At 44.3% G+C, this 24,765-nt stretch overlaps 1 protein-coding gene across 1 annotated transcript in view; it reads left to right on the forward strand.

The window, feature by feature from the left end:
• The first annotated feature begins 9,960 nt into the window (after positions 1 to 9,960).
• The window catches only part of dnajc3a (DnaJ (Hsp40) homolog, subfamily C, member 3a), a 110,205-nt gene continuing 95,400 nt past the window's right edge, over positions 9,961 to 24,765 (forward strand). The window contains exon 1 of the mRNA XM_078221656.1: positions 9,961 to 10,272. Coding sequence (XP_078077782.1) covers positions 10,191 to 10,272 — 82 coding nt within the window. The 5' untranslated portion in view covers positions 9,961 to 10,190. The remainder of the gene's footprint in view (positions 10,273 to 24,765) is intronic.

Here is a 24,765-nt window from a genome sequence, read left to right on the forward strand (position 1 = left end):
CCTGTATTCAATGTTCTGACCGATGAAACCAAGCATGCTAAATGCCTTCTTCACCACTCTGTCCACCTGTGACTCCACTTTCAAGGAGCTATGAACATGTACCCCTAGATCTCTTTGTTCTGTAACTCTCTCCAATGCCCTACCATTAACTGAGTAAGTCCTGCCCTGGTTCAATCTACCAAAATGCATCAGCTTGCATTTGTCGAAATTAAACTCCATCTGCCATTCGTCAGCCCACTGGCCCAATTGATCAAGATCCCGTTGCAATTGGAGATAACTTTCTTCACTGTCCACGATGCCACCAATCTTAGTGTCATCTGCAAATTTACTAACCATGCCTCCTATATTCTCATCCAAATCATTAATATAAATGACAAATGACAGTTGACCCAGCACTGATCCCTGAGGCACACCACTGGTCACAGGCCTCCAGTTTGAAAAACAATTCTCTACAACCACCCTCTGACTTCTGTCAAGAAACCAATTTTGTATCCATTTAGATACCTCACCCTGGCTCCCGTGAGATTTAACCTTATGCAACAACCTACCATGCGGTACCTTGTCAAAGGCCTTGCTAATGTCCATGTAGACAACATCAACTGCACTGCCCTCATCTACCTTCTTGATTACCCCTTCAAAAAATTCAATCAAATTTGTGAGACATGATTTTCCACTCACAAAGCCATGCTGACTGTCCCTAATCAGTCCTTCCATCTCTAAATGCCTGTAGATCCTGTCTCTCAAAATACCTTCCAACAATTTACCCACCACAGATGTGAGGCTCACTGGCCTGTAGTTCCCAGGCTTTTCCCTGCAGCCCTTTTTAAACAAAGGCACCTCACCCGTGGCTATCGATGATTCAAATGTCTCGGCTAGGGGACCGCAATTTCCTCCCTAGCCTCCCACAATGTCCTGGGATACACTTCATCAGGTTCCGGGGATTTATCTACCTTGATGCGCTTTAAGACGTCCAGCACCTCCTTCTCTGTAATATGTACACTCCTCAAGACATCACTATTTATTATCCCAAGTTCCCTAACATCCATGCTTTTCTCAACAATAAATACTGATGAGAAATTTAGATCTCACCCAACTCTTGTGGATCTGCACATAGATGACCTTTTTGATCCTCAAGAGGCCCTACTCTCTCCCTTGTTACTCTTTTGCCCTTTAAGTATTTGTAGAAGCTCTTTGGTTTCTCCTTTGCCTTATCTGCCAAAACAATCTTGTGTCCCCTTTTTGCCCTCCTGATTTCTCTCTTAACTCTACTCCAACACCCTCTATACTCTTCAAGGGATTCACTTGATCCCAGCTGCCTATGCATGTCATGTGCCTCTTTCTTCTTCTTGACCAGGGCCTCAATATTCCGAGTCATCCAGGGTTCCCTACATCTGCCAGCCTTGCCCTTCACTCGAAGAGGAATGCGTTTACCCTGAACCCTGGATAACACACTTTTGAAAGCCTGCCACTTACCAGACGTCCCTTTGCCTTCCCACAGACTCCCCCAATTAACTTTTGAAAATTCCTGCCTGATACCATCAAAATTGGCCTTGCCCCAATTTAGAATTTTAACTTTTGGGCCAGACAGATCATTCTCCATAGCTATCTTAAAACCAATAGAATTATAGTCACTGGTCCCAAAGTGATCCCTCATTAACACTTCTGTCACCTGCCCTTCCTTATTTCCCAAGAGGAGGTCAAGTTTTGCCCCCTCTCTAGTTGGGCCATCCACATACTGAATGAAAAATTCCTCCTGAATACACTCAACAAATTTCTCTCCATCCAACCCTCTGATACTATGGCTGTCCCAGTCAATGTTGGGAAAATTAAAATCTCCGATTATTACCACCTTGTTTTTCTTGGAGCTATCTGTAATCTCCTTACATATTTGCTCCTCAATTTCCCGCCGACTATTTGGGGGCCTATAGTACAACCCTATCAAAGAGATTTCCCCCTTCTTATTTCTCAGTTCTACCCATATCGACTCAGTGGCCGAACCCTCGGATATATCCCCTCTCAGTACAGCCGTGATGCTTTCGCTGATCAAAAGTGCAACTCCCCCTCCTCTCTTACCTCCTGTTCTATCTTTCCTATAGCATCTGTACCCTGGAACATTGAGCTGCCAGTCCTGTCCCTCCCTTAGCCATGTTTCAGTAATTGCTATAATATCCCAGTCCCACGTACCCATCCATGCCCTGAGTTCATCTGCCTTGCCAGTCAGGCCTCTTGCATTGAAATAAATGCAGTTTAATCTGGACTTCCCTTGCTCTCTGTCCTGCTTTTGCCTGATCTGTCTGGTACTAGGATTATGGACACTGCTTTTACTACTTAATGTGCTCTCCTTAACTTCTGTGCTGTCCTCAAACTTCTCTTCTGTCTCCCTACTGCTTTGGATCCCACCCCCCTGCCAAACTAGTTTAAACCCTCCTGAGTGGCTCTAGCAAATCTCCCCGCCAGGATGTTAGTCCCCCTCCAGTTCAGATGTAACCCATCCCTCTTGAACAGGTCAGCCCTTCCCCAGAAGAGATCCCAATGATCCAAAAATCTAAATCTCTGCCTCCTGCACCAACTCTCAAGCCACGCATTCATCTGCCTATTGTGGGAAAAATGCCACTTTGTGAGTCAGGCTTGAAGGTTTCAACAATACAGTTTTATTTAACGAAGCTTCGTGGAGAAAAGGCACTGGCACTTCGCAGTGCTTCTAGACAGCTACCTTCTCTTAATGAGACAATGGGAGCAGTCCATCTTTATACCCTTTACACAATAGATGGACCGGACATCTAGCCATTATCACATCATTGTAATCAAGTAGTTGATTGATTGTTAAACACATCGTTATAGACAAATACAGACAGAAGCATGTTAACATCACATTGCTCTATGAATGGATACATTTCCTACGTCAGTGACTATCAATTACTTTAGTTTCGGTCTATTCATACAGTAGTTTACAGTAATTGGTTTTCCTGCATTTTGTATTCCCGATCCCGCCTGTAGTTAATCTCATTATCTATCCCTATTGTCCTTATATTTAAGCCCTGGCTGGCTTCCTGTAGGATTTGATTCCTGCATGTTTAACTTTGGATAGCTGTCTGTCATTTATGTTTTAATCTCAGGTGGCTGTTTGTACTGAAAGTCAGTGTCCGTTTAATGTCTCTTTCCCAGGTGACTGTTTGTGTGCCAGGCAACCATCTTATGTGTATCCATCTGTATATTTTTCCTCCTTCATGCCTAATCCTCCTATTCATACTCTCACTAGCACAGGCAGCGGTAGTAGTCCTGAAATTACTACCTTCGAGGTCCTGCACTTTAGCCTTCTGCCTAACTCTCTATATTCACACTTCAGGACCTCATCCCTTTTCCTACCTTTGTCATTGGTACCAATGTGTACAACGACCTCTGGCTGCTCCCCCTCCCCCTTAAGAATGTCCTGCAAGCGCTCAGAGACGTCCTTGACCCTGGCACCAGGGAGGCAACACACCATCCTGGAGTCTCGATTGCGGCCACAGAAATGCCACTAGCTAGCGAGTCTCCTATTACTACTGCTCGCTTGCTCTTTGCCCGACCCTGTCCCACAGGAGAACCAGCTGTGGTGTCACAGGCCTGGCTGCTGCTGGTATCTCCCCCTGACAGGCTATCCCCCTTAACAGTATCCAAAACGGTATACCTGCTTGAAAGGGGAACAGGCACAGGAGACTCCTGCACTACCTGCCTGCCTCTCCTGGCAGTCACCATCTACCTGTCTGAACCTGTGGTGTGACAACCTCCCTGTAACTAGTGTCTGATCACACACTCTGCCTCCTGTATGCTCTGCAGTGCATCCACCTGCTGCTCCAACCGAACAATGCGGTCCGTGAGGAGTTGCAACTGGACACACTTCCTGCAGACAAAGTTGTTAGGGAGACTAGATTGCTCCCTAACAACGCCCACATCTGGCAGGAGGAGCATGCCACTGCCCTAGCTGCCATACTGCTCTTATACAGGTAAAACGCTAAATGAATCTCAACTCACCTGTTTCTTGCTTGTGGTCCTCCTGCCAACTTTTTTTTTTGGTAAGAGGAGGAGGTAGGGAGGGAAACACTGAAGTAGTGTTTGGGGTTTAACTGTCCCTTCACAGCAGCTCCTCCACAAACACCTTCTGGTCGCAGTGACTGCACTTATGCAAACATGACCTGCAACCGCCAATCACCTTCGCCACTCTGCTGCCCTCACCTGGACCTCAGAATTCCAATAGATTTGTCAAGCATGATTTTTCCTTTGTAAATCCATGCTGACTTTGTCTGATTATACCACTGCTTTTCAAATGCTGAGTTTGAAATCCTAGATAATGCTAGCAACGTTAGGTTCACTGGTTTATAGTTCCCTGTTTTCTCTCTACCTCCCTCTTTGAATAGCGGGCTTACATTAGCTACCCTTCAATCTGTAGGAACCAATTCAGAGTCCAAAGAATTTTGGGAAATAATCATGAAAAGCACTATTTCCAGGGCCACTTCCTTAAGTACTCTAGGACGAAGATTATCAGGACTTGGAGATTTATCCACCTTCAAGCTCATCAATTTCTCCAAAACCATTTCTCTACTAATGCTGACTTCCTTTAGCTCCTCACTAAAACACGTTTCTTTCCAAACTTCTGGTACATTATTCATGTCTTCCTTTGTGAAGATTGAAGCAAAGTATGAACTTTGGCTATTTTGTTATTCCCCATTATGAATTCTCCTGTTACTGACGTTCGTTTTGTCAATCTTTTTCTCTTTACATAACTATAGAAACTTTTACAGTCAGTTTTTATGTTCCCTGCTTTCTTACTTTAATACTCTAAAGAACAAAGAAAATTACAGCACAGAAGCAGGCCCTTTGGCCCTCAAAGCCTGCACCGACCATGCTGCCCAACTTAACGAAAACCCCCTACCCTTCCGGGGACTATATCCCTCCATTCCCATCCTATTCATGTATTTGTCAAGACGCCCCTTAAAACTCACTATCGTATCCGGTTCCACTACCACCCCTGGCAGTGAGTTCCAGCACCCACCACCCTCTGTGTAAAAAATCTGCTTCATACATCTCCTTTAAACCTTGCCCCTCGCACCTTAAACCTATGCCCCCTAGTATTTGACTCTTCCACCCTGGGAAAAAGCTTCTGACTATCCAGTCTGTCCATGCCTCTCTTAATCTTGTAGACTTCTATCGCCTCTCAACTTCCGTCGTTCCAGTGAGAACAAACAAATAGGGCGGCACGGTAGCACAGTGGTTAGCACTGCTGCTTCACAGCTCCAGGGTCCCGGGTTCGATTCCCGGCTCGGGTCACTGTCTGTGTGGAGTTTGCACATTCTCCTCGTGTCTGCGTGGGTTTCCTCCGGGTGCTCCGGTTTCCTCCCACAGTCCAAAGATGTGCGGGTTAGGTTGATTGGCCAGGTTAAAAATTGCCCCTTAGAGTCCTGGGATGCGTAGGTTAGAGGGATTAGTGGGTAAATATGTGGAGGTAGGGCCTGGGTGGGATTGTGGTCGGTGCAGACTCGATGGGCCGAATGGCCTCCTTCTGCACTGTAGGGTTTCTATGATTTCTATGATTTCTAAACCAAGTTTCTCCAACCTCTCCTCATAGCTAATGCCCTCCATAACAGGCAACATCCTGGTAAATCGTTTCTGTATCTTCTCCAAAGCCTCCACATCCTTCTGGTAGTGTGGCGACCAGAATTGAACACTATATTCCAAGTATGGCCTAACTAAGGTTCTATAAAGCTGCAACATGACTTGCCAATTTTTAAACTCAATGCCTCGGCCTATGAAGGCAAGCATGTCGCATGCCTTCTTGACTACCTTCTCCACCTGCGTTGCCACTTTCAGTCACCTATGTACTTGTACACCCAGATCCCTCTGCCTATCAATACTCTTATTATCAATACTCTGTCATTTACTGTATATTTCCTATCTGTATTAGACTTCCAAAATGTATTACCTCACATTTGTCCGGATTAAACTCCATCTGCCATCTCTCCGCCCAAATCTCCAACTGATCTATATCCTGCTATATCCTCTGATGATCCTCATCACTCTCCGCAAATCTATTTCTCCCTTCTTAATCAATCCCTTGGTTCTCCTTTGCTGAATTTTAAACTGCCCTCAATCTTCAGGCCTATTGCTTATTCTTGCTAATTTGTAAGTGTCTTTGTTAAATCTGATACTATCGCTAATTTCCATTGTGAACTATGGTTTGGCTTCAGTTCCCTTACCACTCTTATGCGAAACAGGAGTAAACAACTTCTGGAGTTCACCTATTCATTCCTTAAATGCCTGCTATTGTCCGCAGGGCTCTGTACTGGGACCTCTGCTATTTGTGATATATATAAATGATTTGGAAGAAGGTGTAACTGGTGTAATCAGCAAGTTTGCGGATGACACGAAGATGGCTGGACTTGCGGATAGCGAAGAGCATTGTCGGGCAATACAGCAGGATATAGATAGGCTGGAAAATTGGGTGGAGAGGTGGCAGATGGAGTTTAATCCGGATAAATGCGAAGTGATGCATTTTGGAAGAAATAATGTAGGGAGGAGTTATACAATAAATGGCAGAGTCATCAGGAGTATAGAAAGACAGAGGGACCTAGGTGTGCAAGTCCACAAATCTGTGAAGGTGGCAACACAGGTGGAGAAGGTGGTGAAGAAGGCATATGGTATGCTTGCCTTTATAGGACGGGGTATAGAGTATAAAAGCTGGAGTCTGATGATGCAGCTGTATAGAACGCTGGTTAGACCACATTTGGAGTACTGCGTCCAGTTCTGGTCGCCGCACTACCAGAAGGACGTGGAGGTATTGGAGAGAGTGCAGAGAAGGTTTACCAGGATGTTGCCTGGTATGGAGAGTCTTAGCTATGAGGAGAGATTAGGTAAACTGGGGTTGTTCTCCCTGGAAAGACGGAGAATGAGGGGAGATCTAATAGAGGTGTACAAGATTATGAAGGGTATAGATAGGGTGAACAGTGGGAAGCTTTTTCCCAGGTCGGAGGTGACGATCACGAGGGGTCACGGGCTCAAGGTGAGAGGGGCGAAGTATAACTCAGATATCAGAGGGACTTTTTTACACAGAGGGTGGTGGGGGCCTGGAATGCACTGCCAAGTAGGGTGGTGGAGGCAGGCACGCTGACATCGTTTAAGACTTACCTGGATAGTCACATGAGCAGCCTGGGAATGGAGGGATACAAACGATTGGTCCAGTTGGACCAAGGAGCGGCACAGGCTTGGAGCACCGAAGGGCCTGTTTCCTGTGCTGTACTGTTCTTTGTTCTTTGTCTCTCCACTGTCTTTCCTTTCAGGAATGTTTTCCAGTGCATTATGGCCAATCCATGCTTCATACCATCATAGTTACCCTTATTGAGATTCAGGACCCTGATCTCTCAACTACATCACTATCCACGTTGACAAATAATTCTACGATACTCTTGTCTCCAAGGGTTCTCTCACAACTAGATTGCCAACTAATCCTTTCTCACTGCACAATACCAAGATGGCCTGTTCCCTTGTTGGTTCCTCAACATATTGCTCCAGAAAACCATCCGGTATACACTCCAGAACTTCCTCCTCTATTTTACTGTGACTAATTTGACTCTCCCAATCTAAATGCAGATTAAAGTCCCCTTTAATCACAGATTTTAGAAAATTTTTAGAAACCTTACAGTGCAGAAGAAGGCCATTCGGCACATCGGGTCTGCACCAACAACAATCACACCCAGGCCTTATCCCATTCACCCCACATATTTACCCCACTAATCCCTCTCACCTACGCATCCCGGAACACTAAGGGGCAATTTAGCATGGCCAATCAATCTACCCGCACAGCTGTGGACTATGAGAGGAAACTGAAGCACCTGGAGGAAACCCACGCAGACAATGGTGAGAATGTGCAAACTCCGCACAGACAGTGACCCAAGCTGGGAATGGAACTCAGGTCCCTGGAGCTGTGAGACAGCAGTGCTAACCACTGTGCCGCCCTAAGATGTTCCTTTAACATATACATCTCTGATTTCCTATCTAATATTTTTCCCAAACATTACCTCTACAGTTTGGCGGTCTGTATAACACCCCCACAATTGTTTTTTGCCCCTTATTATTTCTTAACTCGACCCATACAGATTCCACATAATCTATGCTAATATTTTTTCTCAATAGCGTATAAATATCTTGACAAATGAGTCCACCTTTATAGACAAAGAAACTTCAAAGGAAGAGGTGCAATTCAAAAACTGAACTGTAATCTGTGGAAATACTAGAGGCTGATTACCATCTGAACAGAAATCATCTCCTGCACGTTATATCCCAGACTGTGGGCATGATGTGAGTTGAAAGTTGTAAAGAGTTGGTTACCTGTTCAGACACTGATTACCTGTTCAGATTCGCATTCCAACCATTATCTTGTAACTGAGTTTGTGTCTATATATGCCCTGTTTGTGAAACAAATCCTGCACTCACCTGATGAAGGAGCAGCGCTCCAAAAGCTCGTGCTACCAAATAAACCTGTTGGACTTTCACCTGGTGTTGTGAGACTACTTATTGTGCCTACCCCTGTCTAACGCCGGCAACGTCACGTTGTGGTAATATTACTGGACTAGTTAATCTAGAGACCCAAGGTAAAGCTCTGGGGGCACGGGTTCAAATCCCACCATCAAATTAGTAAATCTAGAACTGAAAGCTAGTTTCAGTATCATGGGTCGTTGTAAAAGCCCACCTGGTTCAGTAATGCTAATTAACAATAGAAATCTACCAAACTGACCCAGTTCAGACTGCATGAGACTCCAGACCACAGCAATGTGGTTGACTCTTAACTGTCCTCTGAAATGGTCTAGCAAGTGCAAGAGGAAATAGTGATGGACAGCAAATGTTGACCTTGCCAGTGATGCCCATATTTCATAAAGGATAAAAATTAAATATAAAAATGAAATTTAAAAATGACTGTGATTTTAAGAAGAGATTACATATAGCTCTTGGGGCTAAAGGGATCAAGGGATATAGAAAGAAAGAAAGAAACCCTACAGTGCAGAAGGAGGCCATTCGGCCCATTGAGTCTGCACCGACCACAATCCCACCCAGGCCCTACCCCCACATATTTTACCCGCTAATCCCTCTAACCTACACATCCCAGGACTCTAATGGGCAATTTTTTAACCTGGCCAATTAACCTAACCCGCACGTCTTTGGACTGTGGGAGGAAACCGGAGCACCCGGAGGAAACCCACGCAGACACGAGGAGAATGTGCAAACTCCACACAGACAGTGACCCGAGCCGGGAATCGAACCCGGGAGCTGTGAAGCAGCAGTGCTAACCACTGTGCTACCGTGCCGCCCCACAGAATATAGGTGGAAGGAGGGATCAGGATATTGAATCTGATGATCAGCCATGATCAGAATGAATGATGGAGCAAGTTGGAAGAGCTGAATGGCCTACCCCTGCTTCTAGTTTCTATATAACGTGAGAGATATTCGTGTTCTAGAGCAAAATACATTCTACTACTGTCATTTCCAAAGAGATGATGTGGAGATGCCTGCGTTGGACTGGGGTAAAAACAGTAAAAAGTCTCACAACACCAGGTTAAAGTCCAACAGGTTTATTTGGTAGCATAAGCCACTAGCTTTCAGAGCGCTGCTCCTTCATCAGGACTTACCAGATGAAGGAGCAGTGCTCTGAATGACCGTGACAGGACTTACCTGATGAAGGAGCAGCGCTCCGAAAGCTTGTGGCTTGTGCTACCAAATAAACCTGTTGGACTTTAACCTGTGAGACTTCTTACTGTATTTCCAAAGAGAGCCAGTTTCGTTTCTATGCCTTTAAGACAGTGAACAATCCTATACAAGCCTGTCTGCATGAACTTGTGTCTGAACTCCACGTAGTGCAGCTTAGAAATTGTGGGTGGGACTCTGAACGGTCACTATCCAATCAGAGCAGCGGTAAGTGGGTGTGACCTGTTCCTTGCTATCCAATCGGAACAGACCACGATTGAACGGTGTTGCTTTAAGTGCGGCCTTGAGCTGGCGGCTGGTGGGCAAAGAAGCGGAAGTATATTGAGAGCGGGTTCTTCGGAGAGCGGACAACTTTGGGCAGAGCCGTTGAGAGCGCGCGCGGAGCTCAGGGAGGTGGGAGCAGGGATACTGTCGCACGCTCCGGCGATTTGAAAGGGCTCCGGCCCGTTACCGTGTCCGGAATGGTGGCGCCACGAGCCTGTCTGACTAAAGTGTTGTCATATTTCCCCTTCCTATTGGTTCTTATTGATCTTCAGTGTGAAGGTAAGGGGGAGGTGGGAACGGTGGAGTGGAGAGGAGGAGGAGGAGGGGGAGGGTGGGGGGTTGTACTAGTGCTTGGGAAGATCCATGCCATTGACTCAAACGTTTAATTCCGTTTACAACTTCCGCTTCCCCCTCTATCTGGGAGTGAATTCGCCATGTGTATACTCCTTTGTAATGATCTAGAGCCAGGGGTGTTACCGTGACAGGACCCAACGTGACTTGAAAGGAAGGCAGTACTCGTCCTTTTTTTTAGTGCAGTAAATTAACTTTGATAGTTTATCGACGGTAGCACAGTGGTTAGCACTGCTGCTTCACAGCTCCAGGGACCTGGGTTCAATTCCTGGCTCGGGTCACTGTCTGTGTGGAGTTTGCACATTCTCCTCGTGTCTGTGTGGGTTTCCTCCGGGTGCTCCGGTTTCCTCCCACAGCCCAAAGATGTGTAGGTTAGGTTGATTGGCCATGTTGAAATTGCCCCTTAGTGTCCTAAGATGTGTAGGTTAGAGGGATTAGTGGGTAAATATGTAGGGATATGGGAGTAGGGCCTGGGTGGGATTGTGGTCGGTGCAGACTTGATGGGCCGACTGGCCTCTTTCTGTACTGTAGTGATTCTATGATTCTGTTGTTCTTCAAACTCGTAGGGTTGATATATAAACTGGTGGGGGGGGGTCTTCGGTGGACAAGTACAATAAAATTGCCCTGTGACCTCCAGCATCTTTATTTGGAAATCATAGACAACTGGAAATGAAGAAGACCCAAAATATTTTGTTGTGAAATGTTCGCAACTAGCAGTCTTTGGTGCTACGGCATTCCCTGATTCTAAGTGACGTCTTAAATCGATCCACCAGTTGACTGTTTCCTTGTTGGCATTTCACCTTTGTCATCTATGTACCTAAGGGTTGAATTAGTTATGGGTGTAACTTAAATTGGACACTGGAGGTCAAATGTTAGTATTGTATGTTGCACAAACCCACCACGTTAAAAAAAATTATTTCCCTAAAATTTAAGATAAGAATTAAGTGGGATATTACAGCATACCAAGACAGTTGGTTTTTATAAAGATATCTATATCCCATTTGTTAAATGGTTGAGGGGGTAACAATTTACAGGACCAAAAGGACAGCAGGATAATTGGGTGAATTGAATAAAGAGCTGACACCACAACTTGGCATTTTTTTGGCATTTTTCAATGCAGTGAAATGTCCCAAGGTACTTTCACAGGAGCATTATAAAGTACAATTAGGCCTCCAGCTACATTCGATGCAAGGACATTGACTAAAGTGAGGTTTAAAGAGTATTGTGAAGGAGGAAAGAGCAGTTGTATTTGGGCTGAGATGAAGGTACATAAACCAGTGATAAGTAGTTCAGTAGACCAGCTGTGACAGGGTTGGAATTGGATGCACTTGAGGTGAGGGGGGGGAAAGTTTGAAGAGGATTTTATATAGTGGTAGGTGTCTGCAATTTGCTGCCAGGGGTGGTGGTGCAGGCAGATGAGATGGGGGTATTTTAAGGGGCTTTTAGATGAGCATGTGAATATCCAAGGAGTAAAGGGATATGGACCAAGATGGGCAGAAGGGATTAGCTAATTTGGTGTCATGTTTGGCACAACATGGTGGGTGGCAGCGTCTGTTCCTGTTCTGGTCTAACTATGTGGGAATAAGTGGTTTTAGTGTTCCATCTCTGAATTAAATGACACCATTATTCCAAATGTTTGGTTTAGACTCTGGAAATTTGGCAGGAGAGTGGTGGACTCATTGGCTAGGGAGCTAAGGTGTGGTGGAGTCTAGATGATGCCTTGAGTTGTCTTGCTATATATTTGGAGGGAATTTCTGTTTCTACTCATTAGTATTGTATGTTGGACAAGCAGCATGACCAATTCAGTGGAAATGGTCGAGAGCTTCAGGTTTCTAGGTGTCTAGATCATCAACAACCTGTCCTGGTCCCTCCATGCCGACGCTATATAGTTAATCCACCAACTCCTCTACTTTCTCAGGAGGAAGGAAATTTTGCAAATCTGCTATGACAACTTTTACATGTGCACCTTAAAAAGCATTGTTTGCATTACATGGTATGGCTCCTACTCTGTCCAAGACTGCAAATAAAACTACAAAAGGTCGTGAACAAAGCCCAGTCCATCACTCAAACCAGCCTCCTATCCATTGACACTATCTACACTTCCCGCTGCCTCAGAAAAGCAGGCAGCATAATTGAGGACTCCACGCCCCCGGACATACACACTTCCATCGGGGGGGGAAGAGGAGAGAAGGGTACAAAAGTCTGAACATGTACCAACTGACTCAAGAACAGCTTCTTCCCTGTTGCCATCAGACTTTTGAATGGACCTACCTTGCATTAAATTGATCTTTCTCTACACCCTAGCTATGACTGTAACGCTACATTTGGCACCCTCTCCTCTCCTTTCCTTTATGTATGGTATGCTTTGTATAGTATACAAGAAATAATACTCTTCACTGTATACCAAAAATGTGACAATAAACCAAAGTGTACCTGAGGGGTGCACTATTAACAAAATGAGCTAATATGGGAACTAGGTGGTCAGCAGTTGGATGGGAATAGATTTGAATGTGGATTTTGTGGACAAGATGATCTGAGGCTTCAGGGGTTGTGAAGGTAACTAGAGAGATGAATTCGAGCAAGGGAGCTGCTATTAGAAATTGGGCTGAGATGGGAGGAAAGCAGCACATGCTTGGGTCTCAATTTTGCTGACGAAAGAATCTGCTCCTCGTTTCTCCAACTGAAGGTGAGATAGAATTTAAGATTGTTAGCGATTAGGGGGGAAAAAGTTTGCATTCAAGGATAGCCCTTAATTTTGAACAATTTTGGCAGACAACAGCAGAACATTGAATGGAGAAGCAGACTGTCTGCCATATTTATTAAGGTCTGTGTCCCTTGAACTTATGGGTTACTACCAAAGGCATGTCAAGGGTGAGAAGGAGACAATGGTTTTAAGGGGAGATTTGTGCATCAATGTTGGAGGTGAAGGCGTGAGCAGATTGGTGATTCAAAGCTGTCATTGTGTGGAATGCCAAAAGCCAGACAGTTGGGATTAAGGGAGTATTTTCCAAGAGGCAGCAAGGCAATGAGATGGCATGGTGAGAGAATAAAAGTTTTTTTATATGGAGAAGGTGACCAATGGGAAGAGGCAACATCATAAATTGAGATGGGGAGGTTGAAATTGTCATGGATGACTGGTTTCTTTATTGCAAAGATTGCAGAAAGTGGAGATATTTTTGATGCAATATTGTGATGCTGTTGGGTGGGTGTAGGAAATTAGGATTGAATGAGAGGGTTGGAACAAGCTGAGATGTTCCAAGTAGGGAACAGTACCGAAGATGAGCATAATTGGGGGTTTTTGGTGGTCAAAGCCACTATTGCTGGCTGTTGGGATGAGTGGTGAAAGGTGGAAAGACACAGGAAGGCTTATTTTCAGCAAGGTGCCAACGTCAGCCAGCCAGATTTCCATCAAGGGTGCGGTATTTGTGCATGATGACTTTAGTGATATTGTCAGTAGACTACTGACTCAGGGTGATATTCTCAGGACTCTGGTTCAAATCCTACCACGGCAGTTGGGGAAATTTGAATTCAAATTTTTGAAGTCCAGTCTTGTTAAAAACTCATCTGATTTACTAATGTCCTGGAGGGAAGGAAATCTGCTGTCATGCCTGATCTGGTTTTCATCCGACTCCAGACCCTCAGTATTATGCTTGGTTCTTCAATGCTCTCTGAAATAGCCTTGCAAGCTGCTCAATTCAAGGGTAATTTTGTACAGCCAGTGAACCCATATCCCATGAACTTTCTGTGGTAGTGAATTCCACATGCTCACCACGTTGAAGAAATTTCTCCTCTTTGCCCTAAAAGGTTTCCCCCATATACTTGGACTGTAAGTCCTGACTCTGGACATGCCCACCATTGGCAACATTCTTCCTGCATGTACCTTGTGTATTCCTGTTAGAATTTTAGAGGCTTCTGAGATCCCACCTTCCCATTCTTAATCCAGCAAATATAATCATAACTGACTCAATCTCTCCTCATATGTCAGTCTGCCATCCCAGGAATCGGTCTGGTAAACCTTCATTGCATGCCCTCTGTATCAAGAACATGCTTCCTCAAATGAGGAAACCAAAACTATACAATGCCTGCTCCTGTACTCATCCTCTCTGAGGGCCACCAATCATTTGCCTCCTTCACTGCCTACTGCACTTGCATGCTTACCTTTTGGCGACTGGTGTGGAAGGACACCCAGGTCTCATTGCACATTTCCCTCCATTTGTATAGCCAAATCTGCCTTTCTGCTTTTGCTACCAAAGTGGATAACTGATATTTATCCATGTTATACTGCATTTGCCCACCCACTCAGCTTGTCCAAACCATACTGAAACCTCCTGTATCATCTTCACAGTTCACCCTCCCACCCAGCTTTGGCATCTGCAAATTTGGAGATATTGCATTTGGTTCCCTCATCTAAATCATTAATATATATTGTAAATAGCTTGGGTCCTGGCACTGTTTGCTGTGGTACCCCACTAGTCATTGCCTGCCATTTGGGGGGAAAACACTTTAGCCAGAGGTTTACCACCTTGCCTGCCACGGAATCGAAACAGGCAAGGGTCCAACAATGGAAATCTCCATTGATCTTGGGTGGGAATTTTGGTCTCACCTGAGTGAGGCTGTAAAATCCTGGCTGTAGTTTCCTGTCCCCTAATCATTTGACCCATCTAATTTCTCAAACTCCAATCCCATGTGCTTTAATTTTACTTGCTAATCTCTTGTTTGGGACCTTGTCAAATGCCTTCTGAAAGTTCAAATACACCAAATCCACTGTGTTATTTGCATTCTCAAATTCTAGTAGATTTATCAACTAGATATTCTAGTAGATTTATCAACAAATGTGTTGCGAACTAAAATGCTAGGGAGAAAGCGTTGCATGGTCTCTTAAAAGGTGGTGCTTTTTAAAAAAAAATGCAAGTACAAATGTAAGTACACTCGCAAAAGGCAAAGCAGCAGTTTTTAACCAAGACAACAGGTTCAATTTGAATCAGGCAGTTGGATACCAGAGTTCTATTAAATTTTAATCTGATGGTTTTGACAACCTAGGACTATCCTATTGTGGAAAATATTGATACATCACAGATATAAAAGGGGAGCAGTGGGACAAAGAGCAACAACCACCTGCTAGAGATAGCTCACAGCAATATTGCTAGCTCTCATAGCTTCACCTACGTCTTAGAGAGAGCACCTATCTAGATAGCAAGGGTACCAATGTAGTTCCAGACACAGAAGGCCCAGAATATTCCGAAAGACAGAAAATCTGGTTGTAATTCAGAGTGACTAAATTCTATTTTAATGAGTGGGAATTGTAACAGCATACCATTTAGAATCTTGTTTTATTTGGGAATAGTTAAGGGATTTATTTGGTTTGTTAATTTAGTTTGTTCACTGTTAGTCTAAAATCAACACACAACAATTTATCTGAGTGTCAGGGATTTATTTGGTATTTAACAACTAGATGTTGCTGAAGTGCAGGTCACACCACTTCACACTTTTACAGATTATAAGGTGAGGTACTCTTTGGGTGTTTTGGTGTTTGTTCTCAGAGGGGGGAATCAACCTACACTTTACAACACATGATTTCCCTTTTGTAAATCCATGATGATTCTACCACTGTTTTTCTTTGTCCTTTTTTTTGAAGACGGAGCCAAAGTATGTATTTGGTAGGTCACCTGTTTCCTTGGTCCCATTATAACTTCCCTTCCCCTATTTGGGACAGTAAGGGGCCTACATTTGCCTTCACCAATCTTTTTATATGTTCCTTGCAAGCTTACTCTTGTGCCTTTGCCCTCCCAAGGTCCCTCATGGCAGGTTGGTGCAAAAGATTAAATCTCAGGATCAGGGTGAACTAGCTAGATGGATTCAGAACTGGCTTGGCCATAGACAGAAGATAGCAGTGAAGGGGTGTTTTTCTGAATGGAGGTCTGTGGTGTTCCGCAGGGATCACTGCTGGGACCTCTGCTGTTTGTAATATATACAAATGACTTGGAAGAAAACGTAGCTGGTCTGATTAGCAAGTTTGTGGATGATACTAAGATTGGTGGAGTTGTGGATAGTGATGAAGATTTAGAATACAGCAGGATATAGATGGGCTGTAAAATTGGGCGGAGAAATGGCAGATGGAATTTAACCCAGACAAATGTGAGGTGATGCATTTTGGTAGATCCAAATCGGGTGGGAATGATAAAATGGCAGAATCATCAGGACCATAGACACAGATTCTTAAGTGGCAGCATGTGGAAAAGGTGGTGAAGAAAGCATATGGCACGCTTGCCTTCATCAGATGGGACATAAAAAAAAGCTGGCAAATTATGTTAGTTGTATAAAACATTGGTTAGGCCACATTTGGAATACTGTGTCCAATTCTGGTCACCACGCTACCAGAAGGACATGGAGGCTTTGGAGAGTGCACAAAAGGTTTACCAGAGTGTTGTCTGGTATGGAGGGTATTAGCTATGAGGAGAGATTGAATAAACTGGGATTTTTCTCCTTTGAGAGATGGAGGCTGAGGGGGGAACCTGATAGAAGTTTATAAAATTGAAGGGTATAGATAGGGTGAGTAGTTGGAAGCTTTTTCCAAGGTAGAAATGACAATTATAAGGGGGGGGGAAGGTTCAGTGGAGAAGTGCTGGGGAAGTTTTTTTTAGGGTGGTGGGGGCCTGGAATGCACTGTCAAATGAGGTGGTTGAGGCAGTTACATTAGCCACATTTAAGACTTATCTTGATAGACATCTGAACAAACGGGGAATAGAGGGATGTGTGATTGGCACAGGCTTGGAGGGCCAAAGGGCCTGTTCCTGTGCTGTACTGTTCTTTGGTCCCCATGGTCCTCCTTTGTTGCATTATAAACTGCTCCCAATCCTCAAGTCTGTTTTTCTGGCTAATTTGTATGCCTCATCCTTGATTCTAATACTACCATTTCCCTTAAGTCATAGTTTGGCCACCTTTTCCATTTTATTCTTGCACTAGACAAAAATACACAATTATTCCAGTTCTCTCTCACTAATCCACTGTCGTCCCTTTAATTCCATTTCATCATAGCCATCATAACCTCATACCATTGTAGTTTCCTTTATTAAGATTCAGGATTCTGATCTCAATCATCTGTGTCAGTCTCCACCTTGATGAAGAATTCTGTAATTATGATCGCTCGACCTTGAGAGGTCGCACACAACTAGATTGCCAATTATTCCTTTCTCATTACACAATGTCCTGTCCAGGATGGCCTGCTTGGTTCCTCAACATATTTGTTAGAAAAAACATTCTGCATACACTCCAGGAATTCCTCCTCTACAGTGTTACTCATTTGATTTGCCCAATCTATATGCAGGTTAAAGTCACCCATAATTACAGATGTTCCTTTACTGCATATGGCTCTAATTTCCTGTTTAATACCATTCCCAAAATCAATACAGTGTGGTCTATATATAACCCCCACAAATGTTTTTTGCCCCTTATGTTTCTCAACTCTACCTATCATTGGTGCTAACGTTTTTACTTTTTTGTCTCCTTTCTAAATATTGATTATCCCTGGGTGTTCATTTCCCATCCCTGGTCACCCTGCAGCCATGTCAGTAATCCTGACTACATCATGCCTGTTTTTATTTGCACAATTAATTCATTCACTTTACTGCACGTGTTAAGGCACAAAGCCTTAAGGCTTGTCTTTTTAACATGTCCTATTCCCACTATTTTTCACTTTGGCCCTGTATTTCTCCACTTATCACTTTTCTTATTCCCCTTTGTTTTTGTTTTTGTTTTCCCTGACTCCTTGGCATGGGGGATGGGAACCTGGCCATTTTAGTTTAAATCCATCCTATCCACTCTAGCAAATAATCCCCCTAGGACTTCAGTCCTGGTTCTACCCAGATGTAACTGATCCATTTTGTATTGGTTCTCCTAAAACCAGTCCCAATGTCACAGGAATCTGAAACCCTCTCCCTCGCACATCTCTTCAGCCCCTAATCATCTGATATATCCAGCTATTCTGCTAGTGCATGGCACTGAGTAATCTTGAATACTGCCATTTGAGGTTCTCTTTTTCAACTTGCTTCCTAACAGCTCCCTAAATTCTGCTTTTAGGACTCTTTTTTTAAACATATGCCATGTGTACCAAGGCCACTGGCTGATCACCCTCCCCCTTCAAAAAGTCCAGTAACTGTTTGGAGGCATCCTTGATCCTAACACCAGTGACGTAACATGCCATTCTGGCATCTTGTTTGAGGCAGCAGAAACACCTATTTATTACTCTTACAATTGAATCCCCTGTAACTATTGCATTCCCACACTTAGAGCCAATTATGATGCAACAAATTTGGTTGTTCCTGTTTTCCCCTGAGGCCATTCCCCTCAACAGTATTCAAAATGGTATATCTGTTTTGCAGGGGAATAGCTGCAGGAGATTCTTGCACTGCCTCTGCTCTTGTGGTCAAATGCCTTGATGAGATTGATTGAAGGCAAAGGTCTCCTTTGTTTATTAAGTCTCACAACACCAGGTTGTAGTCCAATAGGTTTATTTGGTATCACGAGCTTTTGGAGTGCTGTTCCTTCATCAGGTGAGTGGAGCCCACTCACCTGATGAGGAGCAGCACTCCAAAAGCTTGTTTATACCCAATAACCTGGTGCTATGAGACTACTTACTGTGCCCACCCCAGTCCAACACTGGCATCTCCACCCTTTGTTCATGACATTTATTTTGAGGCTGAGAAGATGCCAGTTGTGGATCCTCCAGTTTCAAAACTGTATTGGGATTCAGAATAGTTCCATTCAGCCAGGATCTGCAGCCTGACTAGAGTAACATTTATTTTTCCCATAATGCTCATCAAGGAGTCAGAATCTTTGCATTCTGAAGGACAATTGGAATGAGTAAAAATGCTGCTGATACCACATCCTGTGACGGAATGCATTGTAAAATTGCACTTCTGGTCTGGACATTTCGGGCACAAATTTAACAATCTACGATTGAGGATGTTTCTCAGCTTTTATGGATATAATGCATTTTTATGGCAGAGTGGGTCACAAACTTAAATTTAAGAACTGCAATGCAATGGGAGACCACAGCACAATTAGATGCTCCAATCCAAGAGTTGAGATGTATCTTTCAAATTTTGAATTTGATAGATGGAAGCAAAAGCTGAGGAGGCTTGGGTGTACTTTATCCAGAATTCTATACACTTGTTTGTGACCAGATAAAGCATGTATCCATGCAGGAAACAAAGGAAACCCATTTGAAACACAATATTCTAAGGTCAGTTGTGAATTTAGCTTCAGGTACTGATTTAGATTTGTAGGGGCACAGGATTTGGTTGATGGTTAAATTTAAAGATGGGAATTCTGTTTTTTTTTAAATGGCTTTTATTGTCAAGTGACAGCTTTTGAAAGGCAGCAATCAATTCAGCATTGTGAATCATTGTCACATGCCCAATAACCTGGTGCTATGAGACTACTTACTGTGCCCACCCCAGTCCAACACTGGCATCTCCACCCTTTGTTCATGACATTTCAGCCTAACGGTCAGCTTAACGTCTGTAGTAGGGAAAATGCTGGAATCCATTATTAAAGAGGAGATAGCAGGGCATCTGGATAGAAATGGTTCGATCAATCAGACGCAGCATGGATTCATGAGGGGAAAGTCGTGCTTGACGAACATGTTGGATTTTTATGAAGATGTGACTAGGGCGGTTGATGGAGGAGAACCGGTGGATGCGGTGTTTTTGGATTTCCAAAAGGCATTTGATAAGGTGCCCCATAAAAGGCTGCTGAAGAAGATTAGGGCACACGGAGTTGGGGGTAGTGTGTTAAAGTGGATTGGGGACTGGCTATCCGACAGGAAGCAAAGAGTCGGAATAAATGGGTGTTTTTCCGGTTGGAGGAAGGTAACTAGTGGCGTGCCGCAGGGATCGGTACTCGGGCCGCAACTGTTTACCATTTATATAGATGATCTGGAGGAGGGGACGGAGTGTAGGGTAACGAAGTTTGCAGACGACACAAAGATAAGTGGAAAAGTGAATCGTGTGGAGGACGGAGAAGATCTGCAGAGAGATTTGGACAGGCTGAGTGAGTGGGCGAGGATATGGCAAATGGAGTATAACGTTGATAAATGCGAGGTTATACACTTTGGAGGAAATAATAACAAATGGGATTACTATCTCAATGGAAACAAATTAAAACATGCTACCGTGCAAAGGGACCTGGGGGTCCTTGTGCATGAGACGCAAAAGCCCAGTCTGCAGGTACAACAGGTGATCAAGAAGGCAAATGGGATGTTGGCCTATATTGCGAGGGGGATAGAATATAAAAGCAGGGATGTCTTGATGCACCTGTACAGGGCATTGGTGAGGCCGCAGCTGGAATACTGTGTGCAGTATTGGTCCCCTTATATGAGGAAGGATATATTGGCATTGGAGGGAGTGCAGAGAAGGTTCACCAGGTTGATACCGGAGATGAGGGGTTTGGATTATGAGGAGAGGCTGAGGAGATTGGGTTTGTACTCGTTGGAGTTTAGAAGGATGAGGGGGGATCTTATGGAGACTTGTAAGATAATGCGGGGGCTGGATAGGGTGGAGGCGGAGAGATTCTTTCCACTTAGTAAGGAAGTTAAAACTAGAGGACACAGCCTCAAAATAAAGGGGGGTCGGTTTAAGACAGAGTTGAGGAGGAGCTTCTTCTCCCAGAGGGTGGTGAATCTCTGGAATTCTCTGCCCACTGAGGTGGTGGAGGCTACCTCGCTGAATATGTTTAAAGCGCGGATGGATGGATTCCTGATCGGTAAGGGAATTAAGGGTTATGGGGATCAGGCGGGTAAGTGGTACTGATCCACGTCAGATCAGCCATGATCTTATTGAATGGCGGGGCAGGCTCGAGGGGCTAGATGGCCTACTCCTGCTCCTACTTCTTATGTTCTTATGATACAAAATGTTATAACTGTAGTTGAGACAGTTTTCTAAAAACTATTTCATTGAGATCCATGCCAAACATCCCACTAACTTTTAAAGTTCAAACCTGAAATGCTTGCCTATCCTTTTTGGCCACCTTTGCCAAGGCTGAAGGAGTGAAATGTGTTTGCAGCCCAATGACAGCAGCTCACCTATTTAGTTGTTGGATGGATATTGCATGATGTGCTTGCAAGGAAAGTTCCCAATTTGTGCTCTTCTCAATAGGACAGCATTAGATACTGCCCTAAAGGTAGGCAGAGCCGAACTTCAGACCACAGCTGATTGTTGCCATTATATGTTCCAGCTCTATACATGGTATTTGCAGGTGCCTTTTGGTTCTTCTAGCTCCCTGTTTACTTGGACCATGTGAAGATATCTTCTGTAGTTTATGGAAAGACTTGCATTTATTAGTGCCTTTCACAACCTTTGCCCAAGTGCTTTGCTGCTAACTATACCATTGTCATTAAGAAATCATGTTCATAAGTAGGGATTCATACTGATGTTGCTAAAGATTCTGCTTAAGTGCTGAAACAGAAGCAAATTCTGTGGATACTGGAAGTCTGAGATAAAAATAGAATATAGTTCAAACCATATAATTCTGAAATGTTCTCTATTGGATGTTGCCTGACCAATGTAGTTTCACCTTAATCATTGATGAAAAATACATTTTGTTGAAGTTTTTTATCTTGCACTCAAAACCAAATGAATATCAATGTCAGGTGACACAATCACCATACTGTATGAGAAGTGCTGATTGGTTGGCAAGTGGACACTAGAAAGAGGTGTTGCCATAGAGAATTTGCTAAGCAAATAGTGACTTGCCTGTTTCTGGAAAGTTAACTGTCATGTGTGTATCCAAATGAGTACAAAGAAAATTACAGCACTGGGAAAGGCCCTTCAGTCCTCCAAGCATGCACTGACCATGCTGCCTGTGTGAACTAAAACCCTCTACACTTCTGGGGACCATATCCCTCTATTCCCATGCTATTCATGTATTTGTCCAGGCACCCCTTAAGTCACTACTGTATCTGCTTTCACTACCTCCCCTGGCAGTGAGTTCCAGGCACCACCATCCTCTGTATTTAAACCTGCCTTGTACATCCTTTAAACCTTGCCCTTCGCACCTACAATCTATGCCCCCAGGTAATTGACTCTTCCACCTGGGGAAAAAGCTTCTGACTATCCACTCTGTCCATGCCCCTCAATCTTTGTAGACTTCTATCAGGTCACCCCTTGACCTCCATCGTTCCAGTGAGAACAAACCAAGTTTCTCCAAGCTCTCCTTGCAGCTAATGCCCTTCATACCTGGCACCATCCTGATAAATCTTTTCTGTACCCTCTCCAAAGCTACCTCCAACCTTCTGGTAGTGTGGCGACCAGAATTGAACGCTAGAGAACCAAAAGGGAGTGCTGGTAAATCTCAGCAGGTCTGGCAGCAAAGAGAAAGGAGCTGACATTTGAGTCCAGATGACCTTTTGTCAAAGCTTTAAACACTATAGAACCTTAATTAGGCTGCACTTGCAATATAAAGCTGCAACATGACTTGCCAATTTTTAAACTTGATGCCCAGCTGATGAAGGCAAGTATGCCTCCTCGACTACCTTCTCCATCTGTGTTGCCACTTTCAGTGACCTGTGCACCCAGATCCATCTGCCTATCAATACTCTTGTGTTATGCCATTTACTATATGTTCCCCATCTGTATTTGACATTCCAAAAATGCATTACCTTGCATTTGTCCAGATTAAACTCCGTCTGCCATCTCTCTGCCCAGGTCTCCAACCTATCTATCTTCTGACAGTCCTCATTGCTATCTGCAATTCTACTAACCTTTGTCATCTGCAAATTTACTAATCAAACCATTTTCCTCCCAATCATTCAGCAAGGGTCCCAGCACTGATCCCTGAGGAACACCACTAGTCACAGCCCTCCATTCAGAAACACGCCCTTCTATTGCTACCCTCTGTTCTATGACTGAGCAAGTTCTGTATCCATCTTGCCAGCTCACCTCTGATCCTGTGCAACTTCATCTTCTGTACCAGTCTACCATGAGGGACCTTGTCAAAAGTCTTACTGAAGTCCATGTAGACAACATCCACTGTCCTACCCTCATCGATCATCTTTGTCACTTCCTCAAAACTCGATCAAGTTAGTGAGACACCACCTCCCCGTAACAAAGCCATGTTGCCTCTTGCAAATACATCCACTTATTTCCAAGTGTGAGTAGATCCTGTCTCGCAGAATCCTCAAATTTCCCTACCACTGACGTAAGGCTCACCGGCCTGTAATTACCTAGATTATCCCTGTTGCCCATTGTAAGCAAAGGAACAACATTGGCTATTCTCCAATCTTCTGGGACCTCTCCTGGAGCCAGTGAGGATTCAAACATTTCTCTCAAGGCCCCAGCAATTTCCTCCCTTGCTGCTTTCAGTATTCTGGGGTATATCCCATCCCCCCCGTATCCAAAAAGTTATACTTGTTAGAGAGGGGGAATGATCACAGGGGATTCCTGCACTGATTGCCTGCCCTTCTAGCAGTCACCCTTCTATCCTTGGGTGTCACCAAATCACTAAAAAAATCATAGAAACCCTACAGTACAGAAAGAGGCCATTTGGCCCATCGAGTCTGTACTGACCACCATCCCACTCAGGCCCTACCCCCATATCTCTACATATTTTACCCTCTAACCTACTTGTGTGACTGTAGGGGAGGTGGTGTCTCACTAACTTGATCGAGTTTTGAGGAAGTGACAAAGATGATCGATGAGGGTAGGACAGTGGATGTTGTCTACATGGACTTCAGTAAGACTTTTGACAAGGTCCCTCATGGTAGACTGGTACAGGTATTTCAGGACACTAAGGGGCAATTTTAGCATGGCCAATCAACCTAACCCACACATCTTTGGACTGTGGGAGGAACCAGACAATACACATCTTTTTAGCCTGTCTTGATGCTCTCTCCACTCCCATTGTTTTGTTTCTTAAAGACTTGATTAGTTGTAAGTATTCGCATTCCAACCATTATTCATGTAAATTGAGTCTGTGTCTTTATAAGCTCTGTTTGTGAACAGAATTCCCACTCACCTGAAGAAGGGGCTTGGAGCTTCGAAAGCTTGTGTGGCTTTTGCTACCAAATAAACCTGTTGGACTTTAACCTGGTGTTGTTAAACTTCTTACTGTGTTTACCCCAGTCCAACGCCGGCATCTCCACATCATGACTGTGGGAGGAAACCAGAGCACCCGGAGGAAACCCACGCAGACACGAGGAGAATGTGCAAACTCCACACAGTGACCCAAACCGGGGAATCAAACCCAGGTCCCTGGAGCTGTGAAGCAGCAGTGCTAACCACTGTGCCACCCCACTCCTGTCTATGACACTTCCTGCCACCTTCATGTTCCCAAGTGCATCCAGCTGCTGCTCCAACCTATCCATGCAATCTTAGGAGCTGCAATTGGGTGCACTTCCTGCAGATGCTGTCATCCAAGATGGTGGAA

This window comes from Mustelus asterias, chromosome 10 (assembly GCF_964213995.1).
Source record: "Mustelus asterias chromosome 10, sMusAst1.hap1.1, whole genome shotgun sequence".
In the NCBI taxonomy this organism is placed as follows: Eukaryota; Metazoa; Chordata; class Chondrichthyes; order Carcharhiniformes; family Triakidae; genus Mustelus; species Mustelus asterias.